Source organism: Synchiropus splendidus, chromosome 3, assembly GCF_027744825.2.
Source record: "Synchiropus splendidus isolate RoL2022-P1 chromosome 3, RoL_Sspl_1.0, whole genome shotgun sequence".
Lineage (NCBI taxonomy): Eukaryota > Metazoa > Chordata > Actinopteri > Syngnathiformes > Callionymidae > Synchiropus > Synchiropus splendidus.
The window spans coordinates 4,765,064-4,783,505 of record NC_071336.1 but is presented as its reverse complement, the minus strand read 5'-3'; the positions used below and the strand labels follow the sequence as shown (position 1 = coordinate 4,783,505).

The window sequence follows — 18,442 nt, the reverse complement described above, 5'->3', positions numbered from 1 at the left end:
GCCTTCCTCAGGTGTCATGCACGCAGAGTGGAAATCAATGAAATCCACTGCTTTTTTTGAGTCAGATGCAGTGTTAGTTCGCCACCTGAATCTGAAACTTTTGCGGGAACTTTCATGAACACTGTGATGGAAGACGAGTGCTCTCCCTCTCTCTCTGTCTCTCTCTTTGTCTCCCTGAGCCCCGCTAGAAGCGTAAATATGTCACAGAACATCGTCTGCTCGAGCTTCACCAGACTGCGATGGTCTCACATCAAATTATGTGACAGAATAGTTGCTGCATTCGGCAAGGTTATTCTATTTTTGTCCTCCTTGAAGAGGTATATACAAATATTTGAAGAATTATGATAACTTAATGGTTGTGTTTTTCACATCATGAACACAGAAGGTCTCATCTTTTTGATTCCAAATTGACAATTAATCCATGTGATCGGTATCGGTGATCTGTATCAGCAGCAAAAACCCTGAACAGAGCATTCCCAGTTTAAAGTGCTTCAATTTCCCATGCATGAGCTGCAGGGTGCAAACGTTACACTATTTTTTCCAGCAAAGGCAAAGACTGTGCTTTCTGATTCAAGACAGGTACGTTTTTTATTATGATCTTATTGAGAGACACTCGAGTGTACTTGAGTTGACTGACTCCATACATCCTATTTTAAGAGGCCTAGTAGGGCTGCACGGTTATGCCAAATATGACAGTCATATGCCAGACATGAGTGGATGTGCAATTACACTTTATTCCATTACAGCAAAAAAGTATGTCCCGAGGGCCCCCCGCATCGCTCCACACGCCTCCCAGGGGGGCCTGCCCCAGTATTTGAGGATTGCTTTAGATTGGTGTGGTGAGCACAAAGCTCTGGGTCTGGAAATACAAATTTGCAAAAAAAAGAATGGATTTTGTGCTTAAAAAAAGCTCAGTTTGGATCAAAATGACAAATAAATCTTCACTGTGATGCACTTCTTGGTCAAGGTGCAAAGAGCAGATCATGGGACTTGTTTTGAGAGAAAAAAAAATACTGTATTACAGAGCCTCGTAGGTGACTTGGCACATCCCCAGCTTCCACAAACTGAATTATGTTCACTACAGTTCTCTCCAAGATTAAATCCATGTGGAATAGCTTGCTGCTGACTCAGAATAAACACCTACTGCCACCCCAGCACACACAGAGAAACCTTCCAGTACTCACGAATGTTGTCAGTGTTCTCCAGGACGATGTCTGTCTTGAGGAGGTTATCTGCCAGGACAAAGGCACCTTGCTCCACTGTGTCCAGCAGGGCGGTAGCTGCTTTCAGCTGCTCACTCGTGCTCAGTTCTCTCCACGCCAGCTGGGCCTGCGGCTGCAGCAAGTTGTTGACCGTCTCCACCATGGCCTGAAGAGAGCACATTGTCAGCTCAGCAAAACTGGGTGGTCATATGACTGATGAGGATCAGGCATCAGCAACGAAATGCTACTTTGAATAGACTTAACAGTGGTGGTGACGTAACAAGCGCTTCATTCCGCTTTGCACTTTCTTTTTATCTTCACGACAAAGATGTTGCAACAGTGCAAGGGCTTGCAAAGCTTGAGGCCAGATCTCATATGGCTGCAGGCTACAGGCTCTAATTGGTGTCATAAATGTTCCACGGTGCAAATGAGCACAAAACACTTCACGCCTCAAAATATAGTTAATACGAGTGCAAGCTTAATTAGCACCTCCAAAAGAGTTAGCTAACTGTTGGGTTTCTTGAGTCCGTTCACTTTGCTCTAGATTTCAGATTTCTAATAATTCATTATTTTACTCAGTTAGAGGCCCTGTAACTAGAGGGCCTCACCAAGTCTTGAACATCTGGACACATGGCACCACAATCATGTACAATGAGTGGGTCAAGTGCCAATGAACAGTAACCACCAAATTGTTTCTGGGAGAATTGTTCACATCCCACTGGAGCTTTTAGCAGATATGAGGAGATTTGCAGTGTTCATGATGCCAGTTAGATGATGAACAAGGAAAAGTACTTCAGGTTGGATACAAGGTAACTGGAGATCATAGCTCACAAGGTTAGTTGTGTGGATGTTTGATAACTCACGACACCCATCATCAAAGACAGGCTGATGACACTTGTGGTGGGACCCAAGACTCCATATGAACACAGAGAACAACTCACTAGTCAACTTTAATCTCCACAAAACAATGCTAAAGCAAGTAAGCAGTGAAGAAACAGCCATTCTGGAGACAAGATGAAGAATTAAGAGCTATTAAAGATTTAAAAATGCCAATAGCAAGATCCACGTGCTGAATACTAATCATAGACTGTGATCTGCTCCGGTGAAAAGCTGCTCAAAAGAGCCAATCAAAACAGACTGCTGGCGGTCAGTGGGCGGACAGTAGGCGGTCAAATGCAGAGACTTTATCTGGTGCAGCAACAGGAACATGCTCCATTATGCAAAATTACAGGTGTGAAAAATAATTCGCTCTTTTTTGATGAATTAACAACTTAGATTTTTCTTTCACTTCACAAGCTATCTCAGATACTCGTGATCTTTATTGAGAAACTACACTTTTATACAAAACAGCGGGGGTCAAGATGTGGACTTCTAAAAAGGCTTCACTTCAATGCACACCTTTGAAACAAGATTTTGAAAGGCAGTTGTAAAGTGATATGGGGTTAAGTCAAACATGTAAGACTGTTTCACATCAGAGAAGAACTACAAGCGATTTGACTGAGCTAAAACATGGTTGGATTATTGTCCAACTAATAGTGGAGGGGTTTCAAGTATGAAACAAGTTATTAATTAAGGACACGTTCTGAATTGAACTTCAATAATTCAGACATGCAGCTCACATTTTTTCCCATATATCCAAGATTTTTCACCTTAAACCTTAAACAACATGCAGCAAGACACAATCCCTGGTCAGACACTGTCATGTGAGTTTCAGAATGTCTCCTGAATCAATCACTATGTAATACTTGAGCAGTACCATGGTCTTCACTTACACAATGTATAATGGATACCCGAGAAGCCTTAGATCTACTTGATAGTTGTGACAACTGTACAATTAACCATCTTTTAAATACTGTGAAGAATGAAGGAGTATTCATGGCAATGCTTTGAGTTCACCACACACCGTACCCCAGTCATCATTTTCATTTTTTCCACAGCTCGTCCCCCTCAGGTCCAAAAGCGAGCAGAAAACAGAGATCTGTTTTGCACAGCTTGCTGTCCGGCACAACATCAAACACGTGTGACCAGTCGGTATTGATTAATTATCCTAAAAATGAAGGATCTGTGTGGCCTTGAAAACCTGTACATGAATACCTCGGCAAGTTTTTAAAAACTTTGTAGAAACATGAAACCTTAATGACGCAGACAGCTTTGGATATGTTCCACTGCATCATCACGATCAGACACAGTTACTCATTCCCTCAATTCCTAGCTTCACCTGGTGTCGACCTGATGCTAAGCGCTGCATCCCTCTTCAAAGGTCTACTTCCAATTATAATATGTTTTATCTCAAGTCATGATGAAGTGTGAGGGTGAATTTCAAACTTGCTTAATGTTTGAGGGTGAAGACGTTCGGACTGCTTTCTACAGTCTTAAATTCTTGAGCAAAAAAGCAAGGAAGAAGAAATAGTTAAGGCAAGAGGTTTTAATGTCACTTTGGAGAAAAAAAATAATAAAAAAATAACTGGACTGATATCTATTGTAATTGAACTGATAGATTACTGACAATGACAAAAAAAAAAGATTTCGAGAAGGTAGTTGCTTTGTCACAAAATCTGCGCCTGCAAACTTGACACATACAGTAGAACTTGCCAAGGTTCAATAATTACACATTGAAGCCCAACCTGGTTGCAGCAACTGTGAGAGTCCTAGCAATGAAACATATTCAGATGCCTCCATGAAACGATTGTTGTTGACTGTGGATGAAGCGAGTTCATTAACTACACCAGCGGAGTCTTTCTTGAAAGACGAGCATGCATTGTCCTGCTGTGTTTCACAAGAGTTTAACATTTAAGGTAGATCGTCGATTGCATTGATTCTCCTCACAAGAACAAGCAGAGAATTTCAAAAAGCACCAGGAGCCTTGCTCATTCATAATACACTCAGCAGCCCGCACAATCACACCCTCCCTGAGTGATGTAAGAATGAGCACACACCTTCTTTAGAAATAGAATCACAGTGGAAGAACTCTCTCTCGCTCACTCTCTCACACACACACAGAGCACGTCTTCTGTCTTGGATGTAATTATTCATTATCTGCAGACAATCACCAATCACACCTTTTGACATTCAGCAAGAGGCAGAGGTTGATTCCTTCTCAATTAAGGAGCTAGTTTCTTCAGGCACTGACATTGTTTTTCCCTCTTCCATCACCACTTCCAGATAGTTCCTTTTAAAATACTGCGGGTAGAAAAAAAAGGCAATGATGGACTAGCAGAAGGAGCTGTCTTCTGTCTGTCTTCTCTTGGATGAAGGAGCAAAGAAGATAAAATGGATGATGCGAATGTATTGCCGGGTGACACAGGAAGGTCACATTGCTCAGAGAATATGCAATAGATAATTGATAAAGAGAAGTGACACGAGGGCAGAGGGGTGCAGGGTCTATCAAACATTGATATCAGAAGTAGGATAAGCTTTCTGCATGAAGTGAGGGTAAAAGGGAACCATTTGACGGGCTGAGACATCATGGAAGGAGTCCCAGATAGATGCAGCAAGACAAGTTTTGCAAGTCCAAGTTCAAAACTGAACATTGTGCACGAGGCCAAAATCCGGACTCTGAGTCGAATCGCGTGTCTTTTGTCCACCAGCCCAATAGTTGCTCTTCCATAGGCGCGCAGCTCTGCTCAGGCAAACAAGCAACCTGACAAGCAAAGCTTCATACCAAAGTGCTGCATGAACTATTGTACAATTGGAAAATTCCAGCTCAGTGAGTACATTTCTTTACGTCATCAGCTCCTTTTGTGATTGTAATTATTAGGGCACTATGCTCTCAGTTTAATTTGGCTCACGCTGCACAGTGAGTTTTGTGAGCATGGCACAGTAATAAAGAAACTTAGAGCTTAAAATCTGCTCTCTCTTGATTCTGATTAAAGCAATTCTTTGTTGTCAGTCTGCCCACACAAGTCTCACAAGGCAACTCAGCTCATCCAAAATGCTGCAAGAAGTTATAAGAGATCAAATATCTTCTGCTTGTTGACTGCTTTAATTCTCTCTTCTCAAAAATCACAACAGAGCCCCTCGCAGGCTGAAGCTGTAGTACGGCCTGAGCTTTGATGTCTTTGGGATCGCTTGTTGCACTTCTGCCCTGCGAGCAGACGGCGCTTAGAGGTTAGCCAATTCAGAAAATATCAATTATTGACCAGCGTTTTGGATCTCAACACAATCTTGATAGCCAGTTTGTTGCGGAGGAAAGAAGAAACCTCAGTCAATACCTTGTGAGGATTTCTTTGTGTGTACCATATATATTCTGTCCTCATTAAAAGGATTGAATCACTGTTGTTAATCGCTTTAATTACCAACAATATAAAAATAAAAATACCTCTCTCTGTTATTGCCTCCTTTCCCTGAGGACACTAGCTCCATGTTCTTCAACACTACCACAAGGACATTAGGCGGGAATGGGCATGACACATTCAGAAAATTAAAGGTGAGCACTTTATATGAGGTGTCATATAGAGGACTTGTTAAGGATGGAACATTTGTGTCCTTGGTTACGTCAATGGTGGTGTGTACTGCGCAGCTGAAACGTGATATTATGTAGGCTGCGTCACTTGTTTACCATGAGTCTACAGTGACAAGAACAAAGGTCAAATTCAATTTCTGAGCAAACATCCAGCAACTCATATACCTACTGGTCATGGTCAGTGTTACTGATGTAACGGTTACTGGTATTAACTGGTATAAAATACAGAAAATTTTCAGACAGTAATATCACATCCTTTTGCAATGACCAGCAAACCATGTTTGAGTACCTCACTGTACCAATAACTCACAGTCACTTCTTATTGCCTGAGGATGGAGCAGTGTTTACATCGTGTTCATCAATGGAATCTGACTAAAATCAATAAATAGTGAACTTGGGATTTGATTCTGCTTAAATGTTGCAATGGCCCGACCAAAGTGTGTGACGGTGCCGGGCTGATCACGGCAGAGTGAACTCCAGATGTGTTAGGTGCTTTATTTAAGAATCCAATATTGGACTTACTAATATCTGAAAGGTGTTGTCCCCCCAATTCACACTGAGGTGTATGCAGTGCTGACATATTCATTTTTTTGTTTGTTTTTATTGAAAGTAAAAAAAAAAAAAATCAGCCTGTCAATTTACACTGCAGGCTCCGCGTCCTCGCTAATTCAAATTGGAAATGGTTTTCTTCATGTTCTTCACGCTGGAACCGTTTCAAGTTGGAGTGAAGAGCATCATTCAGATAGGAAATAAGGCGCGACATTTTCCTAATAAAACACTATATATAGATGGCAGAAGCACTTTAATGTGAAAGAGCAGTGGAAACGGTTCATCATAACCGGCTAGCGCAAATCACAACGTCTTGTCAGAGTGTTTCTAACAACGTGCATGCCTTTCATATTGGAGGTCAAGTGCACATTCCTTACAACACTCATCCTAATGACAAAGACAGCGTCAGAAAAGACAAGGCTGGGCTGAATTTCCGAAATTTGTGGAAATGACCCTGGGGATCACCTTTTCCTGTCTTGTTTACCAGCACAGAACATGTCACCCGCGGGTTGCACTGGCAAAATAGCGACAGGGGAGTGAGGGTGGGATGGAATCCTGTTTCATTTCACTAAGTACTGAGGGACACGCATTTCCTGTGTGACGGAGTGGAGACAACAATCTCTTATTCATGGATAATGACTCTACAGAGTATGACATTAAAACAGGGCTTGTAAGCAGTCAGCAAATGTGAACGGAAAAGGTGGCCCCATGTAACTTTCTAATTTGAGTCATTATTGCGGCAAAGAGCCAAGAGCACTGAATTTGCTCAGATAGTTTCTTGTCTTTTGGCATTTCCCAAGGTTGTCACAGCATGTCTGTCTCCTTCATTTTGGCCTGACTCGATCTCCTTGATGTCCTCCTTTGTCACCTCCTCTTGTTCAGCTTAATTGAGTTAAACGTTAAAATGATTAAAGCACTGTCGACTGTCAACGATGTGATGTTTGTTGTGGGCCAGACCAGCGTATTTGACACGCTTCATCATGCTTGGTTTGGGTTTGAACGTCAGTGTGGACCTAAACAAAGAAAAAATGTTGACCTTCTCTTCTCTTCTCTTCCTGAGACTCATTTCTACTCTCGGTTCACAGGAGCCAGCAGTTATCAGGGTCAGGGCTACGCAGTTGTGGAGACGTAATGCAGCCAGGCTGCGATTTCACTTCTATTAGCACCCTGCTACTCCATCAGTCAAATGAAGCGGCTCACTCGGCTACAAGAAATCTCAGAGCAGCCTCGCATTTCTATGCTGATGGTAGGAATAGGTGAATTAATTCATTAACATGGTGCCCTGGGCTTGTAATATTCTGACAATGCAGCAGCACATTGGGCTTTTATATCCATGCAGAGAGACGGGAGGAAGGTGTGGACAGGAGTGCAAGCTTGGCACGAGTCCACACTAGTCCATGCTGTGTGCTCTTCTATCTGTGTGCTGATTGATGAAATGAACCCTGGGTATGGGAAATTGATTCTGGCTCAGGCTGTTCTCCCTCTTCCCTTCCTGAATCACTGGCATGTGTACAGTTGGCTCTCACTCTGTATTTTCTTCCCTCCTTCCCATCCAATGCACCAGGTGGTTCCTCTATTCTGTTTGCTCTCCACAAAACGGGGCACAAACAAGGTGGGAGATGATGTTCTCTCATTCCTGGAGATTCTGGCCACGTGCCTCTCTCTTGTACATCTGGTGTCTGTTTGATTTCAGCTACCTGCTAAATCATCCATCATTTTTAGAGGAGCGTTGTAACTCTCCTGAATATTTCACGACATTTCCTTCCTGGAGTAAATCATTTTGACATTTGCGACACGCAGACAGACTTGCTTTTCCCTTCTACTTAAAAATCATCTTGAAAATGTACATGAACAAAGGATCACACTGCACTCTCAGTAGCAAGGTGGGAGGGTATTTGACGCAGGTATATATTCCACATCCAAAAGAGAGAGAAAAAAAAGAAAAATACATAACACAGATGTATAGAACATAAACGTTTCTGACCTATATGAATCATCCAAACAGACAAGATGAGCACATAATGATACTTGTCTTCACATGATATTGATTTGTCATACGAGGACAATTTCATCTAAGCTAACTTCATGAGTTATTACATGAGCATCGGGTGGTATCAGAGGACCTGCAACATTGACCAGTACGAAGTTGCTGAAAACCACCGTACCAAACAGCATCACTGCTTTTTTGAACACAACAGCAAACACCATAAAACCATCATATTCGCTCAGTCGAGTGTGGTTTGGACAGCATGACCAGGGTGATAAAGGCATCCTCCAGATGACCTATGATAAAAGTCACGGCCAGACAGCCTGAAACAGTGACGGCGGAATCACAAAGTTTGCTGAAAAGTGAGATATACTGTAAGTGTAAGTGTGTCCCTAATGGTTTAACATTTGACACAGACAGTCCTGGTGCAATATTGTACTGCAAGCTAAATGTCTGTTTATTAGCATCCATGTTCTCAACAAACCCACTGACTCTTTTAAACCAGCTCCTGACCCACCTTTAATGAGATTCCTACAGCTAGCCTTCTGACCTTGGCGCTCCAACACTCCTCTCATCCTCTGATAGCAACGATGTGTGTGTGTATTCGCCAACATTCACACATACTCGGTGCATACTTGGGCATGCCACGTTATATTTGATCTTTCATTGGACATTTTGGTTGTCTCTGACGCGTGGAAGCACTGTTTACCTCGTGGCATCTGTCCCCTGAAGAGTCAAATCAGAGTATCTTGTAACAATGAGGATGGACGTGATCACAATAATAGGAGAACAAAATGTCACTGTACATGAAGATGCAGCAGTTGATATAACTATAAAGCACAGAGGCTGGACGGCGGTTTCCTCTTGTTGGTTCCAAATCAAAAGGGCACAACAAAGTAGTGTTCCTGCAGGGTAAATGCACAACATCAGGAGATGATCATTAAAAGCTTTGTTGCCGTATCAAAGCCAAATCATGCTCTCTGTGACTCAACTGGCAGAGATACATAGCAGACACTGCTCTTTACAAACAGCCAAAAATAACACAATAGCTGCAATTGTACACAGTAGCCACTCACTGAAGCTGTGTTTAACTCCCAGAAGGTCAGTAGTCATGTTGTTATTGTTTAAGTTAACGTTACAAATTTGGGGAGGGACCATACAGTAACTCACGACTGGTAATATACGGCCGACAATGATGATAATATCAAGATACACAATATCTGCAATAGAAAATAAAAAATAAATAAAAGGCCCGCAAAAAGGAAAACATCTGTAATAATGCAATTATTCATTGTACAAAGACGCGTGAGCACACAAAGAAACATTCACATGCATAGTGCCCCGCTGCCGCCAGTCTTGTAAATATAAGCAATGGACAGAAGTGAGTAGCAATGGTTCTTCTTCTTCTGTTGTTAACTCATTTCATTACCAAAAGAAAAAAGGATATGATATATAAATGATGATGGGGAGACGCATTGTCAGACGGTGTGGAATGTTCATATCAGTCAGTAGAGATATGTTTGATCAGAGAATGATTTAGCTTTGTTTTTAGAGTAAATTCCCTAAGCAGTGAGTTCATTTGTAATTAATTATATGCAAAAAATATGTAATGAGAATCGTATGACGACTTAATGGAGAGGTATAACACATGTATTTCTGATGTGCGAACACCGGCACGTTAGTGCGCCTTAGTCTGCACTTGGGATGCTCATGACTTTTGCTGCCGATCACCGATCACATGGATCGACAATGAATTTGTCATCAAAATGATGAGCCCTTCTGTGTCCATGATGTGAAAACAATGAACCATTAAATTCATTTCACTTTATTATTTCATGTACGTCTTCAATAAAAAAATAGAAAAAGCCTGCTGAAAGCAGCAACCATGATGTCAAAAGGACAACTGAAAAGCATTTATTTGGACTTGAGAACTTGAAGTGAATCATTATTTCTTGGGCAATTTACTTAGCGCTCCGAAAGTCATCTTTGGAAGAGGAACCAGCAGTCTCACTTTCATCAGCCCGGAAAACTCTCTGCGCTCCGTCAAGTGCTGGTGCTTTAAATGGCGCATTTAATCTTCCCATGGATGTGCAGCAGGAAGCAAACTTTACATGACAGATTGAAAGAACCTCCACAGCAGACATGCTGCTGCCGAGTGAGCAGCAGGTAGGGAGGGCTTCATCAGAGCGCCGGCTGTCACATGTGATGAGCTGTTGTGATTGCAATGGCAGGTAGTGATCGGCATTCACTGATCACACTGAAATCTGTGTGAAACTGACCGGTAAATCGCAGCAGGCCTACTCTGTACGAAGGAAATTCATCGAAAAGCGTCTTCAGAAATTGGTACACATCATGATGTATAATGCATCACTGAGAATCAAAAACAACCATGATTGAAGCTGACAACGTTGCAAAAGGTCGTGTTGCTCAAATAATGAGGACTCTTCTGCCCCCTGGCATTTGCAACATAAAAAAATAAAAAAAACAAATTGTCAAAGGGGTGACATATATAGAGCAAAACACCACAACCATCTAAGACTTCCTCAACCCAGAACACGTGGGGTTTCTTGTACCACATGTACGCACTAAAATGTGGCATGTGGATTGTCACTACAAAGTGTGTTGACCAGAGCAACGAATCGTGAAGCGCTTCACGCCAACTTCTCAGGTGATCTACCAGACTTTCTACAGCTGTTGATCAGCAGTCAGTGGTGATCTCAGCATGTGCACAAAAGGGATAAAAGTACAATAGCAAGCTCCTCTAGCCTCTGAAGCGGTAAGGTCCCCTTCCCTCACGCCTTTCTCCAACTCAAGATCTGAGTGGTCCATCAGCACAGAGCAATGGTCGTCTTCCACAGTGGGTATACAACCTCAAGCACGAAATAAGTAATACATTTCTTTACTTCGACCACAACTGACACATCACAAGTCATTTTAGCTGCTTGCATGGCTCTTAATCATTGTTAGTCAGAAGTTAACCTTTTTCAAATTTAGAAAAGTTACAAGAAGGGATATATTTATTTTCTTTTATTTGTATTTATTTTTTAATACTTATATTGACATATTGACAGACAAGCAGAAAACGTCAGTTGAATGTACTCAACATGACACACAATGTTTTCAAAAAGGAGGTTTTCACTTCCATGTTTTATAAACTTGGTGTATACATTTGTGGAAGAGCTGCTGTATCCGAAATTTGCAGTGTGATTCTAATCAATGCGATGGTTGACACTCACTTTTTACCCTAACCAAAAACCCTGATGCTTTTCCGTCACTTAGGAGGAATGATGGTCCAACATTGCATTTAATTTGTTTTTTAATTTTCATTTGTGCTGAACCTTTTGCCATGCCTGGCCAGTCACCACACATCACTGCCGCCCACCACTACTCGCGTATTTTGGCCATGTGCAGAGGCCAAAGAAAACATTACATTTCTGAATAAGAACACTGTTATTGTAGCACTCAGCTGAAGTTTCCCTCAACACTATATTGCAGTTTAACAAAGAACGGTTTGCCATTCATTCATGTTTCTGTCATTTGCAAGAACAAGTACGCCTACACACATGTATCCTGGGTTCCAATAATGTTGTAAATTCAAAGTTTGAACAACTACTAAAACCACTCTATTGTGCCTTCTATTGAAATGTGGAGGGTTATTAAAGAAAATAGATTAAACAGACAGATTACAAAGGGTTCTGGCACAGATGTGGAATAGTTAGAGGAAGAAACAATATCCGTCAATAATTGATATTTTGGGTTTCAATTCTACTTTTTTTGCTAGCATTTGCAGGGCTTGTTTAAAAAAATGATTACATACCTGAACATAAAAACGACAGGACCGTTCTCGTTTCTGCAGCTGAAACACAGAGAAAATACAAATGTGAGTTCAAAAGACAAAAACAACAGGTTCAAGGACAAGTGCAATTAATGTCAGACCAAAGTGAAATAGAAGCTCTGATATAAAGACATGACATGAGAATCATAGAATGTGATTTTTCAGTCCACTGTTAAGCTTCATACACCAGCTCTACCTTAAATGCTGAGTATTTCCAGGCAAACCTCTTCATGAAGAAGTGGAACCAGGTGGGTGGCAAAGCACTGGCAACTTAGTTGAACAGTGAATATATGTATATGTATACCTCTCAAATGTTATTTACCACAAACATCCACAGAGCAAAAGCGATTTGTGATACTGCTGACTGCTCATTGTTCTGCCATTTTGGGAGTAAGACACATTGTTGTCCGTTTACTCTGTAGCCCCGACATATCTTCTTTGCTGACCTAAACAGTTAATGACATTTTTTCCTTCACCTATTTTTATTGTCATACTGCTTCCGACAAGTGCAATTGGAAGTGATATCCTAGCTAATCATAAAACAAGTGAAGATTCCAGTTATTCCAGAATGTCTCAGAAGGAAAGGTGGAGCAGCACTTAGACCGACCACATCGCCGGTCAGTGAATTAATGCACAATTTTATGACAAGCCCTTTTCCTTTTTTCCAAGAAGCATCATAAACTCTTCTGTGGCTCTGCAGTGTGAATTGCTCATCACTCTGTCTTCAGAGGCCTTTTGGCCATCGTAACCACCTCACTCTCCACTGAAAGTGCCACTAAAACCTCAATGGGAACATCTGCGTCAGTAGCAGCAATCAGGGAACAATGGTTAGGGGGAAAAGAACAGGTGCCCAAGCTGCCTCAGCAAATTAATAGGAGTTTTGCACTTCCATTCATGAGAGCATCTCTTTTTACAGCAGGGAGGTGAAATAGCACCATTTTGCTTGCTCTTCCAGACTGGCATTACTGACCTCTGCTGCGAACTGGGGAACAACAGCAGTACCTGCACTCTTTGAGTGGAGGCTGGACTCAGTGTGTTGTGTTCTGGCTTAGTGTACTGATACGCTTGTTCAAATGAAATCAAAGTGGAATTGAAAGCACACTACATGACACGCCAGTGAGAGACAGGCCTGAGCGTTGTGATGGAATACTGTAAATCTGTAGTGAGAATCGGGTTACCACTTCTGACGGCAACTGAGTTAAAAGTACATTGTTAAAAGAACACAGGGTGTTATGGTCTGACAGAGTTGGAATGTACGACAGCCTCAATTAACTGGAACAAAAGATGATGGAACTGAAGGAAATTGATGTCTTGTACACATGGATTCTTACTGAATAGGGTGGTAAAAAAATAAAGAATAAAATCCATCCATCCATCTTCAGTTGAACCAATGCTTAGTCCTGTTCAGGGTTGCGGTGAGTCCTGGAGCCTATTCCAGTGGTCATTGGGTGATACACACCACATTCACACACTCACACCTAGGCACAACTGTCCAATAACGCCAGTGAGCATGTCTTTGGACTATGGGAGGAAACCAGACAACCCAGAGAAAACCACATGCACATTCTATGCAGAAAAGTCAGCAGTCCAACCGGGGAATTTAACCCGCAAGACGAGAGTGCTAACCACTGGGTCGCCGTCTGGTGTCTGTTTGAAACTGATGGTTTAACACTGACTGCAGAGTAGGGTCAGCAGCAGTGATCTGAAGTAGTAAAGAAGTCACTGTTTTAACCATTCCACTCTGGCTCTCAATACAAATTATTTTTAGAAAAAAAGAAAGTGAGACAGAATAACACCAGGCTGCAGTCAATCAAGGCTGTCATTTGCTCGCACATGCTCCTTTAATCTGTTCTTCTTCTTTTATTTTTTCTGTTGACATGTTTCACATGTATAGCACTTGTTTTCTTATGAAAAATAATTCTGACAATGAAGTGAAAGGCTGTGATGAAGCTATCACAATGAAGGGTGATTTTATTTTGACAGCCTTTTGAAGTTTGTTGGCCAGAAAGCTGTGATGAGATCAAAACAGTTCATTCAGTCACATTTGAACAGTATCTGAAATACCTAATTATTGCCAAATAAGTATTAAAGTCATGTACAATGCAGGTTAATATATAAGTATGTAATATGAAGGGAAGTACAAAATTCAACAAAAAAAGCAACAATGCGTACGTGAGCACGCCGCCACTGGAGTATAGAGCAGTGGAGACACCTCCTCTGGAGTGATGAATGAGGCGTTTTCATCAGATGGCCAGTCTGGGTTTGGAGTTGCCAGGAGGACAGTACTTTTTGGACTGCATTGCGCCGAGTGTGTAATTTGGTGGAGGGTGTAAGATTATTTTCAGGAGTTGGTCTTGGCCCCTCAGTTCCAGTGAAAGGAACTTTGAATGCTTTAGGATACCATCCAAACATTTTGGACAATTCCATGCTCCCAATCTAGTGGGAACAGTTTGGAGCGGGCCCCTTCCACTCCAAACATGACTGTGCACCAGGGCACAAAGCAAGGTAAGACATGGATGACAGAGAACCTGACTTGGCCTCCACAGAGTCAGAGAGCCAGGCTTTCTTGACCAACGTCAGTGCGTGACCTCTCCAATGCGCTTTTGGAAGAATGGTCAAAAATTCCTACAAACACACTCTTCAAACTTGTGGACAGCCTTGCTAGAAGAGTTGAGGACCGACATCATGTTGCACCCATGGGTCGGAAATCGGATAACACTTAATTTCATAAGAGAGTCCAGGCAGGTGAGCAAATACTTTTGGTAATATATATATATATATATATATATATATATATATATATATATATATATATATATATATATATATATATATATATATATATATATAGGTGCTAAATGTACTTTGTGTATGGCATGCTAAACGAAAATAGTTTCAATAAATTTATTGCCAAGAAAAATGACTTGTTCATTTTCTAAAACGTGAATCATCTTATTGGTGTCTGCTGTTTGTCCAATTGCACTGTCGAAGTGTACAGTGAACATATAGGTGGCCAAACTGATTAGCCACAATGCTAATGATAATTGTGTTTAACACGGGTCTTTGGTGCGTTAATCAAATGTGGGGAATTTTTCTTTTCAAGATGATAAGAAATGTGTAAGTGTCTGTTAGTCATTTTATTGTGTTTATCACAGCAGAGCGTAGATATAGGCAGCAAAATGGATTATCTCCGACATGGTGGCTAACGTCCGCTAGCATGTATCTGACAGAAAAGTAGTTTAGCTGATTCACTGTCATTGTCAGAGTTGATGGTCCCTCTGGTTTGGACAAGTATAACATGCCACGTCTCATGTTCTATCTGTAGATGCTGCAGCTGAGTCCTCTGATCTGCAGACCTGCTCGGAGCTGGTGAGAGACGCAACCAGCGCCACATTCCATCATCCCTGGCAATTGTTCAGGAACTCATTGAAAAACAATTGTTTCTAACCCTGACGTCTGAAGTGTGAACGGACATTTTGATGCTCACTCTCTGATCACTGTATACTCCATACTCCATAGTGAAACACGCTGAGTCATGATGTAGTAAAGCTAGACAGGAGAGCCGCCAGGCCAACAGAGAAATGATCTCTTTTTGGAAATGTACTCTCACGCAATAAAACCTATTTAAACAAAGTGGAAACATAGTAGCAAACACATAGCACATAACACATCATGGAGGTGGAGATGAACATGATAGTTTTCAGCATGTTTTTCACGGAAGAATTCCATAAGAAACATTACAATGACTGATGTCCGTTGCTCGCGGAACTCAAATAGGGCATTCCAGGCATGCGAAGAGACGTACCTGAAATGACGGCTATATCTTACAGACAGATTTATTTCTCACTGTCACCAATTCAGTAAACATCAAAACTTTCCCCTATTCTTCATTCTGAAATGTGCAGTTGAAATAAAGTTTGAATTTGATTCCTGATGTTCAATGATAGGTGTTTCTATCACCTAATGCTGCTTTAATTGTTGACAAGAGAAATCACTTCCACTCTAAAGCTATGACCCCTGTGGAAAATCAGGTGTCCACTCTGAGAATCCCTACCTTGTTGAGGCTCCTTGCTGCACTGTCCTTGCCACCTGGTGTGAGGTTTCGTAACTGCACATCCAGAAGATCCACCAGTTGAACCATGGCCTTCACTGTGTAGGTGATATCTCCAGCTTGCAGGTTGCTCTTGGTTTGCTCAGCCAACTCCCTAGCGATGACCGCAGCTGTCTCTCCAACTTTTATCTGTAGAAATGAAAAGGTCATAAATGAGTGAAAACAAGAATGGCTGATCGTGCTCATGCCTTTGAAGCCACACGCCACATTATGACTATCAGCAGAAAATAACTGTATAGTGCTGTGGTTGCCAGAGCCTTTGAATTCCTAATGTGAGCACAGAGAAACATAAACAAATTGCAGTAGAGGAATGTTTAGCCTCCACAAATGAATGCTATTTAGCCTTTACATTACCCAGAATAGCTGCCGCATTGCACGCAATTAATACGGTGCGAAGGTACTCGGCTGAGCGTACACTGGGACTAATATTGGATGCGGAAGCAATTATGAAATCTGCTATTAAGGGAAATTTCCCAAGATAGCCTTAGAGACTTTATGAAAGGGTGGCAATGCAGGGCATGGAGAGAGGGCTGACACAAACACATTCAAAAAAACAGAAGCTGGATACTCTTTTTTTGTTATTATACGGCATTTTACCCCTGGCTATTTGTGTGCAAACAATATGTTTGCTCAACATAGTAGCAGGATCTTTCTGTATGCAGAGGAGCTGTAACAAACAGAGCTTGCATTGCAGAAGTGGGGAATGCAGGGCTGCCCTTATTTCTACCACATGAGACACATGTGACCCTCAACTCACATAAATTAAATGATCATAATTAATAATTGCTTAAAAGATTGAATAGGGTCGACTACAAGATCCTACATGTAACCTTTGTGCAGTATGGTTCGTTCATTTTGCAGAGAATTAGGCAGGTAAGCAATTGACCCTGCATGACACATTTACCGCTATAAACCAGCAGCTGGAGGGGACATCAAAAATGGCTGCTTGAGCTGTAATACAACCAAAACACTTGTTTCCAGGACGCCATGGTTCACAATGAAACGACACAATGGCACAAAAACAAACGTAAGCAAGCATTATTAGTAGAGTTTCAAAACTTTCCACTGAAAGTTATCAGAATGAATGGAAGCTTGTCTGGGGCAGCAGTACAAAGGTCACCACTGAGGAGCAAGAGTGTGCTGGAGACAACAGCAACTAAACAGAACTGAAATGGGCTGACGCTGATTTCGTGGGTCTCTGAGTTTATTAGTCAGGCCAATTATGCTGTTTAAATTGGTCCCAACACAAGTGGATAAGGTTGAGTGCATCTCTTCTGAGCATGTTTTCCTTCTCTGCCTCCCTGCTCTTGTCCTCTAATGAGGAGAGTTGAGGACGCAGAGTAAATAACTCAATACATCTGCATAACTTGGACTTCACTGTTGACTTTTGTGCTACAATTTGCTATTCAGGAAATCCCACTTTTTGCACAGTCCTCGATCAGTCAGATGATGCATCTCATGTGGGTTGAGATCGTATATGAGATGTATACTTGGGCTGGCCTACATTTATACTATGGACCAAAATCCCTCTTTTCTGGACCCCGACAGCTCCTCCGAGTGGCTCGTGTTGGACACAGTATTGCCCCTCAAAGATGTCCCAAGGAAGAAATTGTATTAATTATCGGGTGGATTACCTGAGGGACCGCAAGTTTAATACTCTTTAATACCATGGTGAATAGCACGCAGGAATAGCAAGTTCATCATTATTGCAGGATATTCCCTGGGCAGCAGAGAGTGCACTTCGACTTTTAGAAGTGAGGCTCAGCCTGGGAGAAAAACGTGTGTCAACCCGGTAAATATCATCATCACGGTGCCATATTTTTACCTCCTCATATCAGATAACACTAACTCTTGTGGAAGCATTGCTGGAATGTTTGGAAAACCTCATCATTTCATAAATGTTGGACTTAATTCATCAGAAAGAAACAATCAATGGACCTTTAAAAATCTTTTGAAAGGAGTTCATCAGACCTGCGAAAGTCACTTGATGTTCCATTCTTTTCCGGAAATAAATAACTGTTTTTGTGCACAGTTTGGCATTCTTTCAGAACAACCAAAACACCATTAAAAAACCGACCTGATGCCTGTCCATCTGTCACCTAATTTATATTTTTACGTTTGCCCATTTCTACTGTGTGAAATATTGTGAATTCAAAATTGGAGATGGTAGGAACTTCCAGCGTTACTATTTTGACACTCCTCATTTATATTTAATGCATGGCATCCAGTTTGGATTTTGCGTATTAAGCACATGAAAGACCAAAGATGAGCGGGTCCGCCATGAAGTATCTAAATT

General features: G+C 41.6%; 1 protein-coding gene across 25 annotated transcripts in view; it reads right to left on the bottom strand.

Moving 5' to 3' along the window:
• The window catches only part of LOC128755626 (adhesion G protein-coupled receptor L3-like), a 207,692-nt gene that overhangs the window by 48,239 nt on the left and 141,011 nt on the right, over positions 1-18,442 (bottom strand). For all 25 annotated transcript variants that reach the window (XM_053859459.1, XM_053859471.1, XM_053859479.1 and 22 more), the window contains 3 exons: positions 16,090-16,275; positions 12,018-12,056; positions 1,185-1,368 (listed from right to left, as the gene is read on the bottom strand). In XM_053859459.1, the coding sequence (XP_053715434.1) occupies positions 1,185-1,368; positions 12,018-12,056; positions 16,090-16,275 (409 nt within the window). The remainder of the gene's footprint in view (positions 1-1,184; positions 1,369-12,017; positions 12,057-16,089; positions 16,276-18,442) is intronic.